Source organism: Psittacula echo (genome assembly GCF_963264785.1).
Source record: "Psittacula echo genome assembly, chromosome: 21".
Classification (NCBI taxonomy): Eukaryota; Metazoa; Chordata; class Aves; order Psittaciformes; family Psittacidae; genus Psittacula; species Psittacula echo.
In genome coordinates this window covers 1,224,763-1,243,084 of record NC_137757.1, presented here as the reverse complement: position 1 = coordinate 1,243,084, position 18,322 = coordinate 1,224,763, and the positions used below count along the sequence as shown (strand labels likewise).

Genomic DNA, 18,322 nt, shown 5'->3' with positions numbered 1-18,322 from the left:
GAGGGTCCTTCCCCATGGGGCTGCCCCGGGTTGCCAGCTCCTGCCCAGTAACGCCGTGACTGGGTGATGCCAGTGATGCTGGTGGTACCTGGTGATGGGGGATGCAGTGATGGTCAGGGTACCTAGCGATGTCCGAGGTACCTGATGATGGCCAGTGGTACCCAGGGATGGCCAGGGTATCCGGTGATGCCTGATAGTACGCAGTAGCATCTGATGATAGCCCGTGGTACTTGGGGTTTGTCTGGTGGGGCAGAGGAAGAGGAGGAGGAGGGAGAGGAAGAGGAGGAGGAGGGAGAAGAGGAGGAGGAGGGAGAAGAGGCGCAGGAGAGCCCAGAGCCAGGTAAGCCGGGTGATGGGCACAGAGCTCTGTATCCATGGTCCCATCTCCGTGTCCCGGCGCAGCGGGGGGTGTCCCAAGGCCATGTCTGTCCCCCCCCCCGCAGTCCCCAGGCTGGCCAGGAGGTGGCAGGGCCACCCCAGCAAAAGGGTTGTCCCCAGCCCCGCGGTACCCCAGTGTCCCCCAAGGGAGGCTCTCGGGGTGCCTGTCTTTTTGGGGGCCTCTTACCCATGGGACCCAACCTGACCCCAGTATCGCAAGTGTGGCCTGACCAGTGCTGGCTCTGTGGGATAGTGGCATCTTTGTCTCTGCTGGTAATGGCCTTGGTGAAGTCCTCAGCGTCCTGTTGGCTTTCTTTGCCCCAGCTCCTATTCAGCTTGTGCCCACCAGGACCCCCAGGTCCCTTTGCACAGAGCTGGTGCCAGCCTCTGCTATGCTCTTGGATTGTGTCTTCCCAGGTGCAAGACCTGACACTTGTCCTTGTTGAACTCACAGGCTCATGGAATGGTTTGAGTTGGAAGGGACCTTAAAGCTCCTCCAGCTCCAACCCCTGCCACGGGCAGGGACCCCTTCCACTGGAGCAGCTTGCTCCAAGCCCCTGTGTCCAACCTGGCCTTGAACACTGCCAGGGATGGGGCAGCCACAGCTTCTCTGGGCACCCTGTGCCAGCGCCTCAGCACCCTCACAGGGAAGAGCTTCTGCCTAAGAGCTCATCTCAGTCTCCCCTCTGCCAGGTTCAAGCCATTCCCCTTGGCCTGTCCCTACAGGCCCTTGTCCCGAGCCCCTCTCCAGGTTTCCTGCAGCCCCTTTAGGCACTGGAGCTGCTCTAAGGTCTCCCCTTAAGGAGCCTCCTCCTCTCCAGGCTGAACCCTCAGCCCATGCCCTCCATCACATCCCTCTCCCCCCTCTCCATCCCTCCCATCCCAGCCCTTCCCAACCATCCCTTTGCCTCCCCGCCACCCCCGTTCCCCGAAGCCGGGGGCTTTGCGCGATGCGAACCCCGCCGGGTCCCTTCTCCTTTAACGGCCGGGCGGGGCTCCCGCATGACGCGGGGTGGGGGGTGGGCGGGCGCAGCTCCCGGGGCCGGGCACGGGGCGCGGAGCGGGGCCTCGCCGGCACCCCGGGGCGCTCCGCACGGAGCCCCCGCAGCCCCGCTGCCTCCCGCACCATGCCCGAGCAGCTCAGCGTGGCCGAGTTCCTGGCGGTGACCGGCGAGGACCTGAGCTCCCCGACCGCGGCCGCCTTCGCCCCCAAGATGCACAAGTGCCGGGGGGCGGTGGGGGCTCTGGAAGAGGTGAGTGGGGTTATGGGGGGTTCCCGCCTCAGCGCACACACACACACACACACACACACACACCCCGCAGCACCGGTCCCGCGCCCGCGGGGCTCCTTCATTCCTTGGGCTTCAGTTTGTCAGGGTCCCTTGAGCCTGAGACCCTCCCTGTTCGACTGGTGGGAACCCTGAAGGGGGTGTTTTGGGCGCCCTAAAATGTGTGTTTTGGGCACCCTAAAGTCGCAGTTTTGAGTACCCTAAAGTGAGTGGTTTGGGCACCCTAAAGTGAGTGGTTTGGGCACCCTAAAGTGAGTGTTTGGGACCCTCGGGCCGGTTGCATCCCCTGAGCAGCCTCAGCGGGTGCTTTTCTGAGTCCAAAGACTGCAGAAATGGGTAAACCTCTTCTTTCAACCTCCTGTAAAGGGTTAATTTCCAGCTCCGGGTCCCCCTCTAAACCCCCAGAGCATCCCCGCCTGGTTCAGGGCATCCCCTCCAGGGGCCAGGGCTTCCCCCGGGGCTGGGCACAGCATCAGCCTCATGGCTCCCATCCGCTATGAAGGTCCTGGAGCCAGCCCTGGTGTGCTGCTGTGTCCGTGTGGTCTCCCCCATGCTATTAAAGCCATTTTCAATCCCTTTGCCCATAAAGCCCGGCCGCATTTGCGGGCAGGGAGGAGGTGGTGGGGGTGCCTTCATCCCCCTTCTCCCGCCTGGAATAAAGGCGGTTTCCAGCTGGTCCCGTGGCTTTTGCCAACTCCTCTTAGTGCAGGAATGGCTTTGAAGGAGAGCCAGGGCTGGTGGGGAGCGTGGGGCCCCAGGTGCTGGGATCCCCGGGGGCAGCGGGATGGGTGTCCCAAGGCCTGGAAGGCTGGGGATGCACCATGGAGCATCCTGGTCCCTGCCAGCATGTGTTGGATCTTCCTCTCAGCCAGGAATGGGGAAGGCAGCTCCAGGCAGGAGGAAGCAGCAGGGATTTCATTTGGCTGCTCCAGAGGTGAAGGGGGAAGCAGCGATGGGGGCAGGAGCAGAGGCATCCCCCTGGAATAGCAGGGATCTCTGTGGGGTTTGCTCAGTAGAGCTCCAGTAAGCGTGGCTGAGAGCTGGGAGTCGTGAGTGTGCCATGGGGGGGCTATGGGCCTGAGCCCCCCATCCCACTGGAGGTTGTGGGGTCCAAAGCTCTGCCAGGCCTTTGATGTCCTGATGCTCCAGCAGGAGGGGAAGTGGGAAATCCAAGCAAAGGAGTCCCAGCCCCACGCCATCCTCTGCTGAATCCTGCTCCCAGCCCCATAGGGCTGTCACCCTGCTCCCTGGCACCTACAGTGGCTCCTTCACCGGGCAGCACCAGCCAGCAGCAGGGGGGGAAGGCAGAAGAATGGCCCCATTGAGCATCCCAGTGAGGCTGTGGTGCAAGTATGGATCCGTCCCTTCCTCCATCGCCGCTGGGAATCCCTCATGCTTCCATCCTGCTGTGCCAATGTCCTCAGCTTCCCCAGACCAGGAGCCCTCATCGCTGCCTGGGTCTGGGGGTGATGGGTGCTGTGGGAGGGTTGTCCTGGTGCTGCTGGAGCCCATATCCCCAGCATCCATCTCAGCACATCAGGGATGCCAGCGATGCCCAGAGCAGTGCAGTGATTTCCTCTGCATTTCCCACCCCAGTGCCGGGCTCTGCCTGCCCTGGCCCCACTTATGGACCCCTTCCCAAAAGCTGCTGTGTCTTTCCCCAGAGCATTCTTAATCCCTGCTCTGCACTGGCCCCATTCAGCCTCGTGCTACACTGTCCTGGACACTCGGAGCAGCTTCTTCCCCCGACTTGCACAGTGATGCATCCAGAGCTGCCTCAGTTTCTCCTTCCTGGGGCTACACCAGGTTTCCAAACCTAGCCCTGGCTTCCCTCCCAAGTCATGGGATGCTCCAGAGAGCCTGGTTTGCCTGGATCTGGGAGGCTTTGGGGCACTCCAGTATCCTCCCCATTGCAGATGCATTGCGTTGTAGATGATCCTGCCTCGGCTCCAGTCCCCTCCCAGCCGGCTCATCCCGGCCAAAGCTCCTCTTGCAGCATCCCATCCAACCAGGAGGGCCTTGGAGAGCGGCTCCGGGGCCAGGCTGACCCCGCTGTCAGGAAATCAGCCTTGACATCAGCCCCAAACCCTTCAGCCTTGAGAGCAGAAGCGAGAGAAGCCTCTTTATTGCAGCTCCTCCGTGATTTCATCCCTGCCCTTCTTCATGTTCACGCCCTCTAAATATTTCCAGCCTGTTATCATGCCTCTGGTACCTGCAGCCAAGACGCCCTTAACCCTTTCCTATGGCTGGGGCCGGTGTTCCTTAACCCTTGCTGGATGCTCTGCAGGCAGCAACAGTGGCCGGGTTGGCATTGGGCTGGCATTGGGGTTCAGTCTGTCCTGGTGCTTGGTGGGGGCAAAGAGGGGTCGGGAGGGATGGAGTGAGGAAGAGGGCGTGTGGAAGCCCCCCAAGTTGTGGGGTTTATGTGCTTTAGGTCCCTGTTGGGCACCAGTAGGTCCTGGTTTTGGCTCTCCCATGGACCTCTGTGGGGAGGTGAACACCTCCTAGGGCTCTCACTGGCCATAGGGACACATGGCCACAGGGTGGTTTAGTCATGCTGTGTGATGGATGCTTCATCCCTTCCTTGGTGGGAGCCAGGGAGGCATTTCCCATGGATACTGGGATCCAAAGGGGTGCTGGCCGTGCTGGCCAAGCCTCTCACCCCTTACATCTTGCTCCAGCCCACCTCTCTGGGGGAGCCAGAGCCATGGGCATCCCGGGTGTTCCTGGGGTGCCTCTGGCTCCTCTTGCAGCACCAGGAGCTTGGCTGCTGCCCCACACATCTGCATGGCAGAGCAGCAGCAGTGGGGCCGAGCGCTGGCTGGGCTTGGCAGGGCTCCTGAGCTTCGCTTGTTTTCCTTCTCCGCAGAGCCTGGATGGGGACCAAGCCGTGCTCCAGAGGATCAGGAAATATGTGAAAGCCATTCACGTCTCTGGGCTCAGTGAGTTGTGCTTCGAGAGGGAATGGGCATCCCTGGACCACCGGGCTCTGTGATGGGTCTCATCCTGCATCCAACACTGTACCATGGGGTGATGCAGCGGGGTGGCCATAGGTGGGATGTGGGTGCTTGTAGCCTCTCAGTGTCATAAGATGCCAAAAACTGTCTCAAAAAGATGTAAAAAGGGGAAATGGAGCACTCCAAGGGAGGTTGTTTAGGGCAGAGCACTGCTGTCCTGCTGTGGAGGGATGGGGAGACGGATGCTGGTGGGACATGGTTCGGTGATGCTCTCTATGTGATGCCACAGGGTCACCATGTCCCTCTCTGGTGTCTCCCCATGCAGCCCACGTGGAGAATGAGGAGCAGTACAGCGAGGCCCTGGAGAGCTTCGGGAACAACCACCTCTCCCAGAACAACCACGAGCTCTCCACCGGCTTCCTCAACCTGGCCGTGTTCACCCGCGAGGTCACCGCGCTCTTCAAGAACCTGGTGAGCTGCTCCCTGTCCTCCCGCCGCGCTCCGGCTGTTCTCTGCATCCACCTATTGCCAACAAATCCAGATGGATTTGGGAACGTGACCCCAGGCCTCCCAGTTCAGCTGCCCTCGACCCAGCAATCCCCATCCCAGCCTCGGGAACACACTCCTCCTGCTTCCAACCCATCCAATGCGCCTCTTGCTGCATTGACAGCTCATTCCCGGCTCCGCTGGGATTCGCCGGGCGGTTGGAGTTGCTCTTTTCTCTCTTCCCCCGCCTTTTCTTCCTGGTTTTTCCCCCCTCGCATCAATTGCAGCTCTTGATCTCGCTTGCCAAGAAGTAAATCAAAGCCAGGCTGAGCTCGCAGAGCTGAGCCGGCAGCGCATTCCCCACCTCAGGAATGGCTCCGCTGGAGAAGTTGGTTCGGGGTCTATGCAAAGCCCTGGGGGGGTGTTTCCGTGCCCTGGTCCCCGCTCTGGTCCCTTTCACGTCCCCTTTCCAATGGGTGTTTTTGGCTCTGCAGAAGGAGTTTTAGCTCTGCTGCCCTTCCCCTTCAGATCCTTGCATCTTCCCCTGTTACCCATTCCGGGCCTCCCCGCTCCTCCCCTTCCCCATCCCAGGCTATCCCAGCCTGGCCGGATCCCCACGCTCCATGGGGATCTGTGGGATCCATCCTGATGGAGGTCTGCCCCCCCCCCCCCCGCTGCTGTGCTCCCCCCGGAGCAGGGTTGTGTGTGTGCATCCAAAAGCCAGGTTTTCCCCCCTGGAGCTGTCGGAAGTGGCTGCATTGCTGCCCCCAAACCCCAGGAAAGGGGGATGCTTCCTTGGCATCGGGGGGGCCATGGAGGGGCTGGTGGCATCAGCGGGTGCCGCGCTGTGAGGAAGGGGACAGGGACGGGGTTGGATGGAAGGGAAGAGCTTTGCTTTTGGCAGCCGTGGCGCTGATGTGGTTTGTGGGAAGGGCCCCACGTCAGACATCTTGCAGCCAGCTCCAACAGGCCCCAGCCTGCCCGGTGCCTGCATCCCGGCTCCAGCCCTGCTTCCAGCCTCTTTAACCCTTCACAGGGCAGCACCGGGAGGGATGCGGGGCTCTGGCTCCTTCACCTGCCCTGAGAGGGGGACCCTATGGGGTGACCGCGTCTCTGCTCCTCACAGGTACAGAACCTGAACAACATCGTCTCCTTCCCCCTGGACAGCCTGCTCAAGGGGCAGCTGAAGGACGGGCGCCTGGTGAGTCCCCTCCAGTGCTGTGCCCGTATTGCAGCAAGAGCCTTGCTACAGGCTTGGATCACATCCCCGGCCAGAAGAAGGGACCTTTGCCCAGGGAATGGTGGAATGAGGTTGGGAATGGCAAGGGCAAGGGGCGGGGACAAGGAGCAGGGCAGGGTGCAGTGATGGAGAGCAAAGCCTTCAGCTGCTTCAGTGCCACCAGCTTTCACTTTCCCTGATGCCTGCCATCCCTTCTTCCCTTTCCCCATAGGACTCCAAGAAGCAGATTGAAAAAGCCTGGAAGGATTATGAGACCAAAGTGTAAGGAACCCGCTGCCTCAGGCACAATCCTCCTAATCCCGCTCTGCACAAAGGTGTTTTGTCCCGGGGGCTGCACTGATTGGTGCCAGTTTGCCATCAGGACGGCTCTGATCCAGCCTTTCCCAACTTAGAGGGGCTGGAGATGTTTGTCCTGATCCCATCCCCATTGCAGCAACACCCCTTGAGACGACTCTGACCTGCTCTGTGCTGTCCACAGGGGGAAGATGGAGAAGGAGAAGGAGCGAGCCCGCTTGGCCGGGGTCATCCAGCCAGAGCCGTCCGCAGCCGAGGTGGCCGAGGACACGCAGAAGGAGCGGCGGCTCTTCCAGCTCCACATGTGCGAGGTAGGGGCAGTGCCAGGTTGGAGACATCAAGGTCTCATTGTGTCTCCAGCACCAAAGCAGCCCCATGGGGTGCTGTGTGGGACCCTTCGCTGTTCCGTTCCCATCCCATCCCTGCATCGTTCCAGGGTCCCCATCCCCAAGTTAGGGTCTCTGGGATGTGCCTGTGAATGGTACCCATGGGTTCCGCTGCGGCAAGGTACCCGGGGTTCCACCTGCATCCTCCCACAGGCTGGCATTTGGGGCAAAAAGTGAGCTTTTTGGGTCACACCCAGAGGTTGGCTTTGTGGTCTGACCCTATTCTCAAAACCGCTTCAAGAAGCTCTTGGTTTTGGGTTAGGGGGTCTCATGAGTGGCCCCACATCACGGGGGTTCCATTCTCAGCTGAGATAGGAATAGGTGAAGGCTGGAGACCCAATGTCAGCCTCACCAGCGAAGAGGAACCCCAGCAGCCCCATAAGCACCTTGAGAGTAGGGGACAAGTCCCCAGTGCTTTGTCCCAAGGGGTCGGCCACATCCCTGAGGACCAGGCAGCAGCATCAGAGCCTGCAGCCTCGTGTCCCTCATCCTGGCAAAGGGGTGCAGGGAGGATGCTGCACCCACCGCAGCGGGACCAGGGAGCTGGGACCCAGCCAGATGAGTCACTGCCTTGAATAGCACCACTGTAAAACACACAACAGTGCTTGGGAACAACGGGAGCTGCATCCCGGCCGGGGAGGGACCGCTGCCGGCAACGCTGGCACGGGGGTGTGTGTGTGCCAGTGTGCACGGGAGCTGCTGCTTGCCTGGCAATGGGGGGGGTATGATGGCATTCGCATCATGGGAATGGTTGCATCTCCTCATCGTGGGCCATCTTGCACGCCCAGGGCATGGGGATGGATGGATGTAGCTGGATTCAGATCCAGGCAGCGCTGGGAGCATCCCTTTGTGGGGCTCAGCCAGCTGGAAGCCCCGTGGTTGGCTTTGCATCTCCAGCTTGCATGGAGCCATTCAACCACCCTTTCAGACTGGGGTACCAGGGGGCTCCATCCCCAAGGCTTTATCCCACTGCAGTGCTTCCCCACCATGGAAAGCCCCTGGAGCTGCCTTCCCCTCCCCTTGCTTCCCACTGGAAAGCATCCTCCAGCAGCTGTGCCGGCTGGATCGGAGCTCCAAGGGGAAAATCTCTTCCCCTCCCTTACTTTGCTGTGGGGGAGCAAGGCTCTGGGTCTTTCCTGCCTGCAGCTGATGGATGGGTTGGATGCATGAAGCTGAAATTCCCCATCCCACGGGACTGCTCCGTGTGGATCGCAGAGCTCCAGGGCTGATGTGCTGCAGGTGCTGGGTTTGTTTGGAGCCAAGGGGTCATGTCTTCAAAACCAGTTCATTTTCCCTTCATGAGCTGCCTCGGATCTGGGTTATTTATTAACTCCAGAAGCATGGAATGATGGGACAGGAATGCTTGGCTGGGAGCCCCGGGCGCCTGCCTTTGGTCCTTGAACTGCTCAGGGCTTGGAGGACTTCCAGAGCCAGGTTTTATTGAGGGTGGTCCCCAGCCAGTGTCTTAACGCTCCTCCCTGTGCTGGGAAGGGGGAGGCAGGGGCTGGGGTGCGCATCCTCCTTCCTCTGGGATGCTTCCAGCCTTGTCTCCATCACCTCACCGAGCATCCCCTCCTCCTGCAGTACCTGCTGAAAGCCAGCGAGTCCCAGATGAAGCAGGGACCAGATTTCCTGCAGAGCCTCATCAAGTTTTTCCATGCTCAACACAAGTAGGTGCTGCTCGGGTCAGCCCATGAGGGTCTGGGACCTTCTCCCATCCCAGCCCCATCAAGCTGTTGGTGAAAGCCCATTGCTCTCCACTTGTACCCGATGGTGGGGAGTTGAAACGTGCTTTGTTGGCTTGAGGAGCTGTAAACATGGCCGTGGGGGATGCGGGAAAGGGGTTGGCTCGGGATATAGCCGATGATTTGGTTTCTGGATTGATTTCCAGGGATGAGCTCAGCTGAGTGGCTCTGCTGTTAGCCAGGGGGCTCATAGTGAGGGTGTTCGGAATGAGGATTAACATCCACTTGCCTTTTCCCTTTGCTCCATGAGGCTGGAATAGCAGCGTGTGGGTGCCATGTCATCACCTCCTGCTCTCGAGTGGGGAAACTGAGGCAAGGGAGGGGACAGTCCCATTGGCCAAGTGTGGGGCTGTGACCCAGAGATTGCATTGCACCAGAGGCCAATCCTGCCTGCCGAGCACCCCAAATACTTGGGGTATCCAGACCCCATGGGCTGAGATTGGGGTCCCAGTAGGATAAAGCTTCCCTGGGGGTGTGTATGTGTGTGTTGCTATGGTCTCGTGCCACGGCATCTCTCAAAGATCCTCTTTCTTCCTCTCCATCCTCCCCATCTGCATCTCAATCCCATGGGACAAATGCCCAGTTTCTTCCAAGACGGCTGGAAAGCTGCCCAGAACCTCTACCCCTTCATTGAGAAGCTCGCTGTGTCTCTCCATGCGGTACGTCCCCACATGTCCCCCGCAAGCTGCTGAGGCCGCCCGCACTCAGTGCAGCAGTGCAGGCATTGGCTGAGGCCGCCCGTACTCAGTGCAGCAGTGAGGGCATCGGCTGAGGCCGCCCGCACTCAGTGCAGCAGTGAGGGCATCGGCTGAGGCCGCCCGCACTCAGTGCAGCAGTGAGGGCATCGGCTGAGACCGCCCGCACTCAGTGCAGCAGTGAGCATCAGCCTCCTCCCTTCCCAGCTCCACCAAGCGCAGGAGGAGGAGGTGAAGCAGCTCACACAGACCCGTGATTCCCTCCGCAGCATCCTGCAGCTGGACAACAAGGAGGTGAGATCCCGGGATGGGCAGCAGGGAGCCGGGATGGTGCTGGGTGGATGGGGAAGGAGGGGACCAATGGGGACATCTGAGGGAGCACCAGGGCAGGAGATGTGAGAGGTGCTCTGAGGCTGGGAGGGGATGGGGACCCCTGGATCCATGTAATGATGAGGTGCCAGCAGCCACCTCTGCGCTTCTCACTTTGCTTTTTAAATGCCTTTTCCTAGGAAAACCTGAGCAGGAAGAACTCCGGCAGTGGCTACAGCATCCACCAGCACCAAGGGAACAAGCAGTATGGGACGGAGAAGTCGGGGTTTCTTTACAAGAAGAGTGATGGGTGAGGATGGTGCCCAGAGAGCTCTTGGCTCTAGCCTGGTGTTGCTGTGGGCTTGGGAGAGCTCCATGCTCACGGGAGGCCCCCCGAGGTGGAACTGTTGGGGTGAGGTTTTTGGTTGCTGTTGGATGGGTCTTCAGGTGCAATTGGTCCCATCTGGTCTTAAGCATCCGTCAATGCTTGGAAAATGGGATGTCTGCCCAGGCTGGGGGAGAACCCAGGGGTTGGAAAGGAGGAGGTTTGGAGGTGGTGCAGGGAGCCTTCCCCTGCCAATGGTTTGGTGTCATCAGCTCATTTCTTATCTGAAGACCTCCAGGAGGCTCTGGTGCTTCTCTTGTGATGCTCTCCTGGGTACCTGGTGCTGGGGATTCAGTGTCCTTGGCTATGGGTCTCCAGTCCAATAGCACAACCACATGTCCAGAAAGCCATTGGGTTCTCATGAGAGCTTCCATAGGTGGCCTGGGAGGCCGATGGATGTGGGTGGTGAGGGCCATGTAGTGCATCCTCACTCCTCTTCCTCCTCCTCAGGATCCGCAAAGTGTGGCAGAAGAGGAAGTGTGGGGTGAAGTATGGCTGTCTGACCATCTCCCACAGCACGGTGAGGGGCCACCGAGGGGGCTGCAGCCCTGACCCTCCCTTCTCCAAGCCCTGTTCTCCTGCAAAGGGTTGGAGAGAGTCTGACCCTCCTAATCCCAAGAGGGATTAACATCCCCTGGAGCTCCCATGGGAAGGATGCGCTCTGCGCTGCACATCCCAGCCCTTCCCGATCCCTTCCTAACCTGCCTCCATCCTCACACCCTGCAGATCAACCGTCCCCCTGTCAAGCTGAACCTCCTGACCTGCCAAGTGCGGCCCCACGCCGAGGAGAAGAAGTGCTTCGACCTGGTGACACGTGAGTGTTTGTCCCACGTGCCGATGGGAATTGCCCATGGGAAGTCCCTGGGTTTTCCCAGCACTGCCTGGTCCTCTGCCAGCCTTCGTCCTTTTCACCTGGTTCTGGTCATGTCCCCGGAAGGACCAACTTCTGCAAGGAGGTGGAGCAAGCTCAAGGGAAAAAGAGGTTGCAAGAGGGCTTAGGTGATGGAAGAGCAATGTGCAATGAATCACAGCATCCCACTCTGGTTTGGGTTGGAAAGGACCTTAAAGTTCATCCAGCTCCAACCCCCTGCCATAGGCAGGGACACCTTCCACTAGAGCAGCTTGCCCAAGCCCTGTCCAGTGTCAGGGTGCCAGTGTCCCACCACCCTCACAGGGAAGAACTTTCTTACATCCAACCTAAATCTCCCCTCTCTAAGTCTGATTTAGTTTTATATTAAAGCAGCCCCTTTTGGAGTAGTTTCAGCCCCTTCCTGCTGTCCTCAGTACCCCCAAATCCCTCTCCTCACCTTCTTCCCCTCTCCCCACCCCTACAGACAACAGGACGTACCACTTCCAAGCGGAGGACGAGCAGGAGTGCATTGTGTAAGTGCCACAGCCCATCCCTGCTCCTTACAGCGCCTGATCCCGCTCTTCCTCCCCCATCCCCATCCTTACGGCTCCCTCCTGCCCAGGTGGGTCTCGGTGCTGCAGAACAGCAAGGATGAAGCCTTGAGCAATGCCTTCAAGGGGGACCCCAGCAGCGGTGGGGCAGCAGCGGGCGGTGGGGCAGATGGTGGCCTGCAGGAGCTCACCAAGGTGGTCATCAGCGAGGTGAAGAACATGCCTGGAAACAAGCAGTGTTGTGACTGCGGGGCCCCGGGTAGGTTGGGGCTTGGGGTGTCCCCCGACCTCCCTGGCTGTGGGTTGGTTTGCAGCATCCCATGGGGCTGGGTGGTGATGCTGAGCCCCTCAACACCCCAGACCCTACGTGGCTCTCCACCAACCTGGGCATCCTGACGTGCATCGAGTGCTCCGGCATCCATCGGGAGCTGGGCGTGCATTACTCCCGCATCCAGTCTCTCACCCTGGATGTCCTCAGCACCTCCGAGCTGCTGGTAAGCTGCTCCCTGAGCCACTGGGGATCACAGAGCCAGAGGATGGGTTCGGGTTGGAAAGGACCTCAAGATGATCTGGTGTCAACCCACTGCCATCATCCTCTGTGCCTCCCAAACCTGCTGGGGTGCAGAGTTCATCCCTGCTCCTCCATCCCACCTGTGCCCGCTTTGCTCCAGTGCTCCTAAACTTGCTTCAGTTTCCCCAGCAGCAGTTTCCAGCCCCCACTGTGGTGCTTTGGGCAAGGGGGGGGGTCTCTGCTTGCTAAGGGGGGGGATGCTGTCAGCCCCTTGGGTAGACTTACCCTACCATGGAAGAGCATCATCCCTGGGGGAGATGCTGCTCCGGGGAGGTCCTGTGTGGATGCAGTGGGTTCCTTCCCTCTGTCTCCAGGATGGAGATGGGGATCTGGCTGGGGCAGAGGAGTGTGGGCAGGAGGGCTCATCTGCCCCATCCCTGCCTGCCCACAGCTGGCTGTGAACATCGGCAATACCCGCTTCAATGAGATCATGGAGGCCACGCTGCCCAGCCAGGACTGCCCCAAGCCCTCGGCCAGCAGCGATATGTGAGTTGGTCACTGGCCAGTGGGCTCGGGGTGTGCTGGGAGGAAGAGGAGCACATGGTGCTCAGTCCTCATCCCCATGCCGCTACCCATTGGCTCTGAGATGGCTTGGGATGGGAGAAGCAGGAGACCATGGTGTCATCACCGGGTTTCAGTGGGGATCTGCACCGTGCTTGGACCATGAGGGTTCAGGAGGAGGCAGGAGCCCAGCGGTGCCGATGAGGAGGGTCTCTCCCTGTGTCCATCCAAGCCCACTCCACAGCTCCATTCCCACAGGGCTGCCCGCAAGGAATACATCGTGGCCAAGTACATGGAGCGCCGCTACGTGCACAAGAGCGGGCACGAGGACCCCCATCGCCTCTGGGAAGCCATCCGTGGCCGGGACCTCCTGGCCCTGCTCCAGGCCTTTGCTGAGGGGCAGGATCTGGCCAAGCCCCTGGTCAGCCCTGAGGGCCAGGTGAGTGCTCTGCTCTCCCTGCCTGGCAGCAGACGTGGGATGCCCCCTTTGGGTGCCCATGCTCTGGGTTTGCCTTTGGGTGCAGGGGTGGCCTTGGGAAGGTGAGCATCTCTGGGTCCAGCTCTCCTCTATCTCATGGGAGATGAGCATCTCTGGGTCCAGCTCTCCTCTATCTCATAGGAGATGAGCATCTCTGGGTCCAGCTCTCCTCTATCTCATAGGAGATGAGCATCTCTGGGTCCAGCTCTCCTCTATCTCATAGGAGATGAGCATCTCTGGGTCCAGCTCTCCTCTATCTCATAGGAGATGAGCATCTCTGGGTCCAGCTCTCCTCTATCTCATAGGAGATGAGCATCTCTGGGTCCAGCTCTCCTCTATCTCATAGGAGATGAGCATCTCTGGGTCCAGCTCTCCTCTATCTCATAGGAGATGAGCATCTCTGGGTCCAGCTCTCCTCTATCTCATAGGAGATGAGCATCTCTGGGTCCAGCTCTCCTCTATCTCATAGGAGATGAGCATCTCTGGGTCCAGCTCTCCTCTATCTCATAGGAGATGAGCATCTTTGGGTCCAGCTCTCCTCTATCTCATGGGAGATGAGCATCTCTGGGTCCAGCTCTCCTCTATCTCATGGGAGATGAGCATCTTTGGGTCCAGCTCTCCTCTATCTCATGGGAGATGAGCATCTTTGGGTCCAGCTCTCCTCTATCTCATAGGAGATGAGCATCTCTGGGTCCAGCTCTCCTCTATCTCATGGGAGATGAGCATCTTTGGGTCCAGCTCTCCTCTATCTCATGGGAGATGAGCATCTTTGGGTCCAGCTCTCCTCTATCTCATAGGAGATGAGCATCTCTGGGTCCAGCTCTCCTCTATCTCATAGGAGATGAGCATCTCTGGGTCCAGCTCTCCTCTATCTCATAGGAGATGAGCATCTCTGGGTCCAGCTCTCCTCTATCTCATAGGAGATGAGCATCTCTGGGTCCAGCTCTCCTCTATCTCATAGGAGATGAGCATCTCTGGGTCCAGCTCTCCTCTATCTCATAGGAGATGAGCATCTCTGGGTCCAGCTCTCCTCTATCTCATGGGAGATGGAGCGTCCTTGGGTTCAGCTCTCCTCCATCTCATGGGAGATGAGCATCCTTGGGTCCAGCTTTCCTCTATCTCATGAGAAATGAGCATCCTCAGGTTCGTCCCTCCCCTCCATCTCTTGGCAGGACCTGGGCGAGCTGGCACTGCACATGGCCGTGCGCCACGCTGACAGATCATCTCTTCCTCTGGTGGACTTCATCATCCAGAACGGGTATGTCCCCTGCCCGCTTCCCATGCAGGACCACAGGGGCTGATGCTTGCGTGCCCTCGAGCCTTGAGTTCCTTGCAGGGGGACACTGGACCGGGTGACGCAGGACGGGAACACGGCTCTGCACTACAGCGCGCTTTACAACCAGCCCAACTGCCTCAAGCTGCTCCTCAAGGGCAAAGCCACCTTCACCACGGGTATGGGGCTGGGATGGGAAGGGGGGTTTGGGGTTCTTCAGTGATTGGGACCCATCCCCTTTGTCCCTCGGCAGTAAACGCAGCGGGCGAGACAGCGCTGGATGTGGCGAGGAGGCTGAAGCACACCGAGTGCGAGGAGCTGGTAGGTGGGAGGAAGGACGAGGAGGGAGATGCTCAGGCTGGGCAGAGGGGGCTGAAGCACCGGCGTGGTGGCAGGGGGATGCTGGGACCTGCCCCCCCATCCTGACACCCTCCTGCCCTTCCCTATCCGGCAGCTGGAGCAGGCACAGGCAGAGAAGCTCTCCCTGCAGGTCCATGTGGATTACGACTGGGAGCCTGCCCAGGAGTTTCCCTATGACAGCGAGGACGAGCTGGAGGAGAAGGTACCCATGTGGGGTTATGGGGGGGATGGGGACACCCCACATCCCCAGCGAGGCTGCGGGGGTGCAGACCCCGGTGTGGGGCAGCCCTAGAGCCGGGTGCCTGTCCCCAGGTCAGCCCCCTGCAGCGCTCCTTCAAGGGCACATCACCGCTGGCCACCAGCCCCCAGGCCCGCTGGAGCTGCACGGGGATGGACATCACCAACAGGACCTACGAGAGCATCCTGGTGCCCTCGCGCCCCGCGCCCCGCCGGGCCCACAGCGAGGAGATCCCCCCCCCGCTGCCCCTCAAAAACCCCACACGGGGCAGCGCCCGCCCCAAACCCAGCCCCACCGGTGAGTGGGGGAGGCCCCATGGGGTGTCCCGTCACCCAGACCCCCGATGGGTTACTGTCGTTACTGTCCCTCCATCCATGTTGTCCCATAGAGCGCCCTGAGCTGCCCTGGCAGGCGTCGGAGCCCCACTTCTCCAGCAGTGGGGGTGCCCTGGATGGCACCGTGGGCCCCCCCGGCGCCCGCAGCCCCACTGAGAGCCGGAGGGCAGCGTATTGGGAGACCCGCTCCGAGACAGAGCCCAACACCCGACGGGGGCCAGAGCTGAGCCCCACAGCCCCCGACATCCCCCCTGTCAAGTTTGGGTATGGACATTCCCCTGTATCCCAGTGTTGGGGCTGGGGGGGGTGCTCATTGCATGGGTTGGCTTCATCCCGTGCCAGCCCCCCCCCCGTAGGCATGGGGGACATGGAGCAAAGGGGACCTGGAGTCCCCAGGGGAGCTGATGCTCTGGGATGCAGGAGGGGAGGAGGTTCTGGGTTGTCCCTAGGGAAGGTGATGCGGGATATCTGGGGTGACACCAAGGCCCGCTGTGAGTTATCAGGCTCCCTTTTGGGAAGCTGTGGTGGGAATGGGCTTGTTGGAGGGAGGATGGGGCCCATCGCCATCAGCAGCCAGGAGGCTGTGGGGTGGGATCCAGGTCCCATGAGGGGGCTCTGGCCCCACTGAGCCCCCGCAGGAAGGGGTTGGTGCGTCAGAGGGAGGGTAACACCGTCCGCGCTGTCCCCAGCAGCTCCGAGAGCACCCGCTCCTACCGGCGCATCAGTGGCGTGGGGGGCAAGGCCGTGTCCCCCCCGAGCCCCGCTGAGGACCCCAATGGCAGCAAGGTGCCCCCTGTGCCCATGCCCAGGAGGTTCGCTCCGGTAAGTGCCAACACTTTGGGGGGGGGGGGTCTCAGAGGGGCTGTGGTGGTGGGTGGGGGGGTCACCCTCTGCATGCCCAGACTTCCCTTTCCCCTTCCCTCTTCCCTCTTCCCTCTTCCCTCTTCCCTCTTCCCTCTTCCCTCTTCCCTCTTCCCTCTTCCCTCTTCCCTCTTCCCTCTTCCCTCTTCCCTCTTCCCTCTTCCCTCTTCCTTTTCCCCTTTTACATTCCCCTTTTCCCTTTCCGTTTCCCTTTCCCCTACCCCTTATCCCGGGGTGGAAGATGGACGCACCGGGGGTATCACATCCCTGCACCCCCATTGGGGGGTGGCTTTGGGGGGTGCCCATGACCCCTTCTCCCCCCCATTGCAGGCAAAGGGGCGGCAGAAGCGGGTGAAGGCGGTGGCTGACTGCAGGGGGGACAAGGCGCGGGAGCTCACCTTCTCCAAGGGCGAGGTGATCGTGGTGACGCGGGAGGAGGACGAGCAGAGCTGGGTGAGGGTCACCAGGGATGCTGGGGCCCGATCCTGGTCCATTCCCCCCCCCCATCCAGCTGGAGGAGGTTGAGTGTTCACGGGGGGGTGCTGATGGGTGATGGCCCCATCTGTGATGGAGGAGGTACAGGAGGGCGCTCACTGATGGGTCACCGCAGCTTTGCCTCTCTAAATCCCTTTGGGGATGGGGATGTCGGCCCCAGAGGTCCTGTCATGGGATGGGTTGGGTTGGGAGGGGCCTTAAAGCTCAATCTCCCCTCTGGCAGGAGGTTAAAGCCATTCCTCCTTATCCTGTCCCTTGTCCCAAGCCCCTCTCCAGGTTTCCTGCAGCCCCTTCAGGCCCTGGAGCTGCTCTGAGGTCTCCCCTTAAGGAGCCTCCTCCTCTCCAGGTTTAGTTCTCAGCCCTATCTCAGAGCTGGGGCTCCCATGGCCTGACCCCTCCCTCTGCACCCCCAGGTTGGCTTCATCGAGGGCGATGGATCCCGCACTGGAGTGTTCCCAGCCAGCTTCGTGCACCTCCTGCAGGACTGATGGGTGCCCACGGCCCCTTCACCCTCCTGAGGCAGCTCCCGCTGTCCTCAGCAGAGCCGGGACCCATCCGGTCCCCTCCCATTGGGAATACCGTCCATGGATGGCGGCTGTGCGGAGCTCAAGGGCTGCTGCCTGCCCTGTGGGTAGGGCAGAGACCAGGCACGCTCGTGGCACTGATGGGCTGAGATGATCCCTTGGTGTCCCCCTGCTCATCCCTGCGGCTTTCTTCTCTCCTGTCCTCATGGATTTGGGGATGGAGGAGCTGCACTGGGTGCCCCTCACCCTTCTCTGCTGGGGAGCCGTGGACCCCCCCCTTCCCAGCCTGGGGGCTTTTGGGGGTGCGTCCCCCCCATCCTTCTTCTCTGCCCCAACTGTGAAGCCTGTGGGATGAGCAGGGAATAGCAAAGGGCTTTTATTGGCCTCTCCTTGGGGGCCTGGTGGGCTCTGAGGATGCAGCACAATGCCCATTCCCTGCTTTGGGGGGGGGGTCAGTGGCACCATAGAGCTCCTGCCCCATATCCTGTGCCTGGGGTGGGTGCTGGATCACCGCCCCAGCCCTGGGGGGGCTCTTCAAGGGGATTTTACAGCTGGTTTGGGACCAATGTTCCCCCCCGTGCTGGTGCCCTTTGGGAGCTACCTACCGCCACCCCCCCCAACTCACCCCATTCCCATTTTGGGGTCAAACGTGTCATCTCAAACAGTTTTGTTCATGTTTTCTGTCTGGTTTCTAATAAAACCATGGGTTTTGTAAGGGCCCGGCTGCACGTTGCGGGGCACAGCCCCTGCCATGGGCTGGCAGCCCCCACCCCTCCTGATGCTGATGCCACCTCGCACATGGGTACCAGAGTCTCTGTGCCCTCCCAGTGCCCATTGGTGATGGGAGCCTGGGTTTGGGGTGCTGAGCATGGGGGGAGCACTGCTTTGTGTGGGGATGGGTGCACCAGGTGGGGTTTGGGCACTCATGGGTGTCCTCCCTGCATGGGAGCCAGCCTGGGGTGCTCACCCTATGGTTGTGCTGTCCCCATGGGTGCTCCTGGGGGGTCCTGCAGAGCAAAGCCTGGTGCAGGCGTCGCCTCCTCCTTGTCAACACCACAGAGAACCATGGAATGGGTTGGGGTGGAAGGGACCTTAAGGCTTATCCAGTTCCAAGCCCCGTC

General features: G+C 60.6%; 1 protein-coding gene across 1 annotated transcript; it reads left to right on the top strand.

Annotated features, from left to right (window-relative positions):
• Positions 1–1,505: 1,505 nt before the first annotated feature.
• ASAP3 (ArfGAP with SH3 domain, ankyrin repeat and PH domain 3) lies at positions 1,506–17,165 on the top strand (the record flags this gene model as incomplete). The annotated part of the gene is made up of 26 exons (XM_080632479.1): positions 1,506–1,631; positions 4,537–4,609; positions 4,950–5,095; positions 6,237–6,311; positions 6,562–6,611; positions 6,829–6,955; positions 8,615–8,700; positions 9,359–9,434; positions 9,678–9,764; positions 9,980–10,089; positions 10,615–10,684; positions 10,891–10,978; positions 11,499–11,547; positions 11,637–11,824; positions 11,926–12,059; positions 12,528–12,622; positions 12,896–13,076; positions 14,288–14,373; positions 14,452–14,567; positions 14,642–14,709; positions 14,843–14,950; positions 15,061–15,283; positions 15,375–15,585; positions 16,014–16,143; positions 16,513–16,635; positions 17,091–17,165. 26 exons carry the CDS (start codon positions 1,506–1,508, stop codon positions 17,163–17,165), a joined length of 2,901 nt encoding a protein of 966 aa, XP_080488605.1.
• Between the last annotated feature and the right edge of the window lie 1,157 nt (positions 17,166–18,322).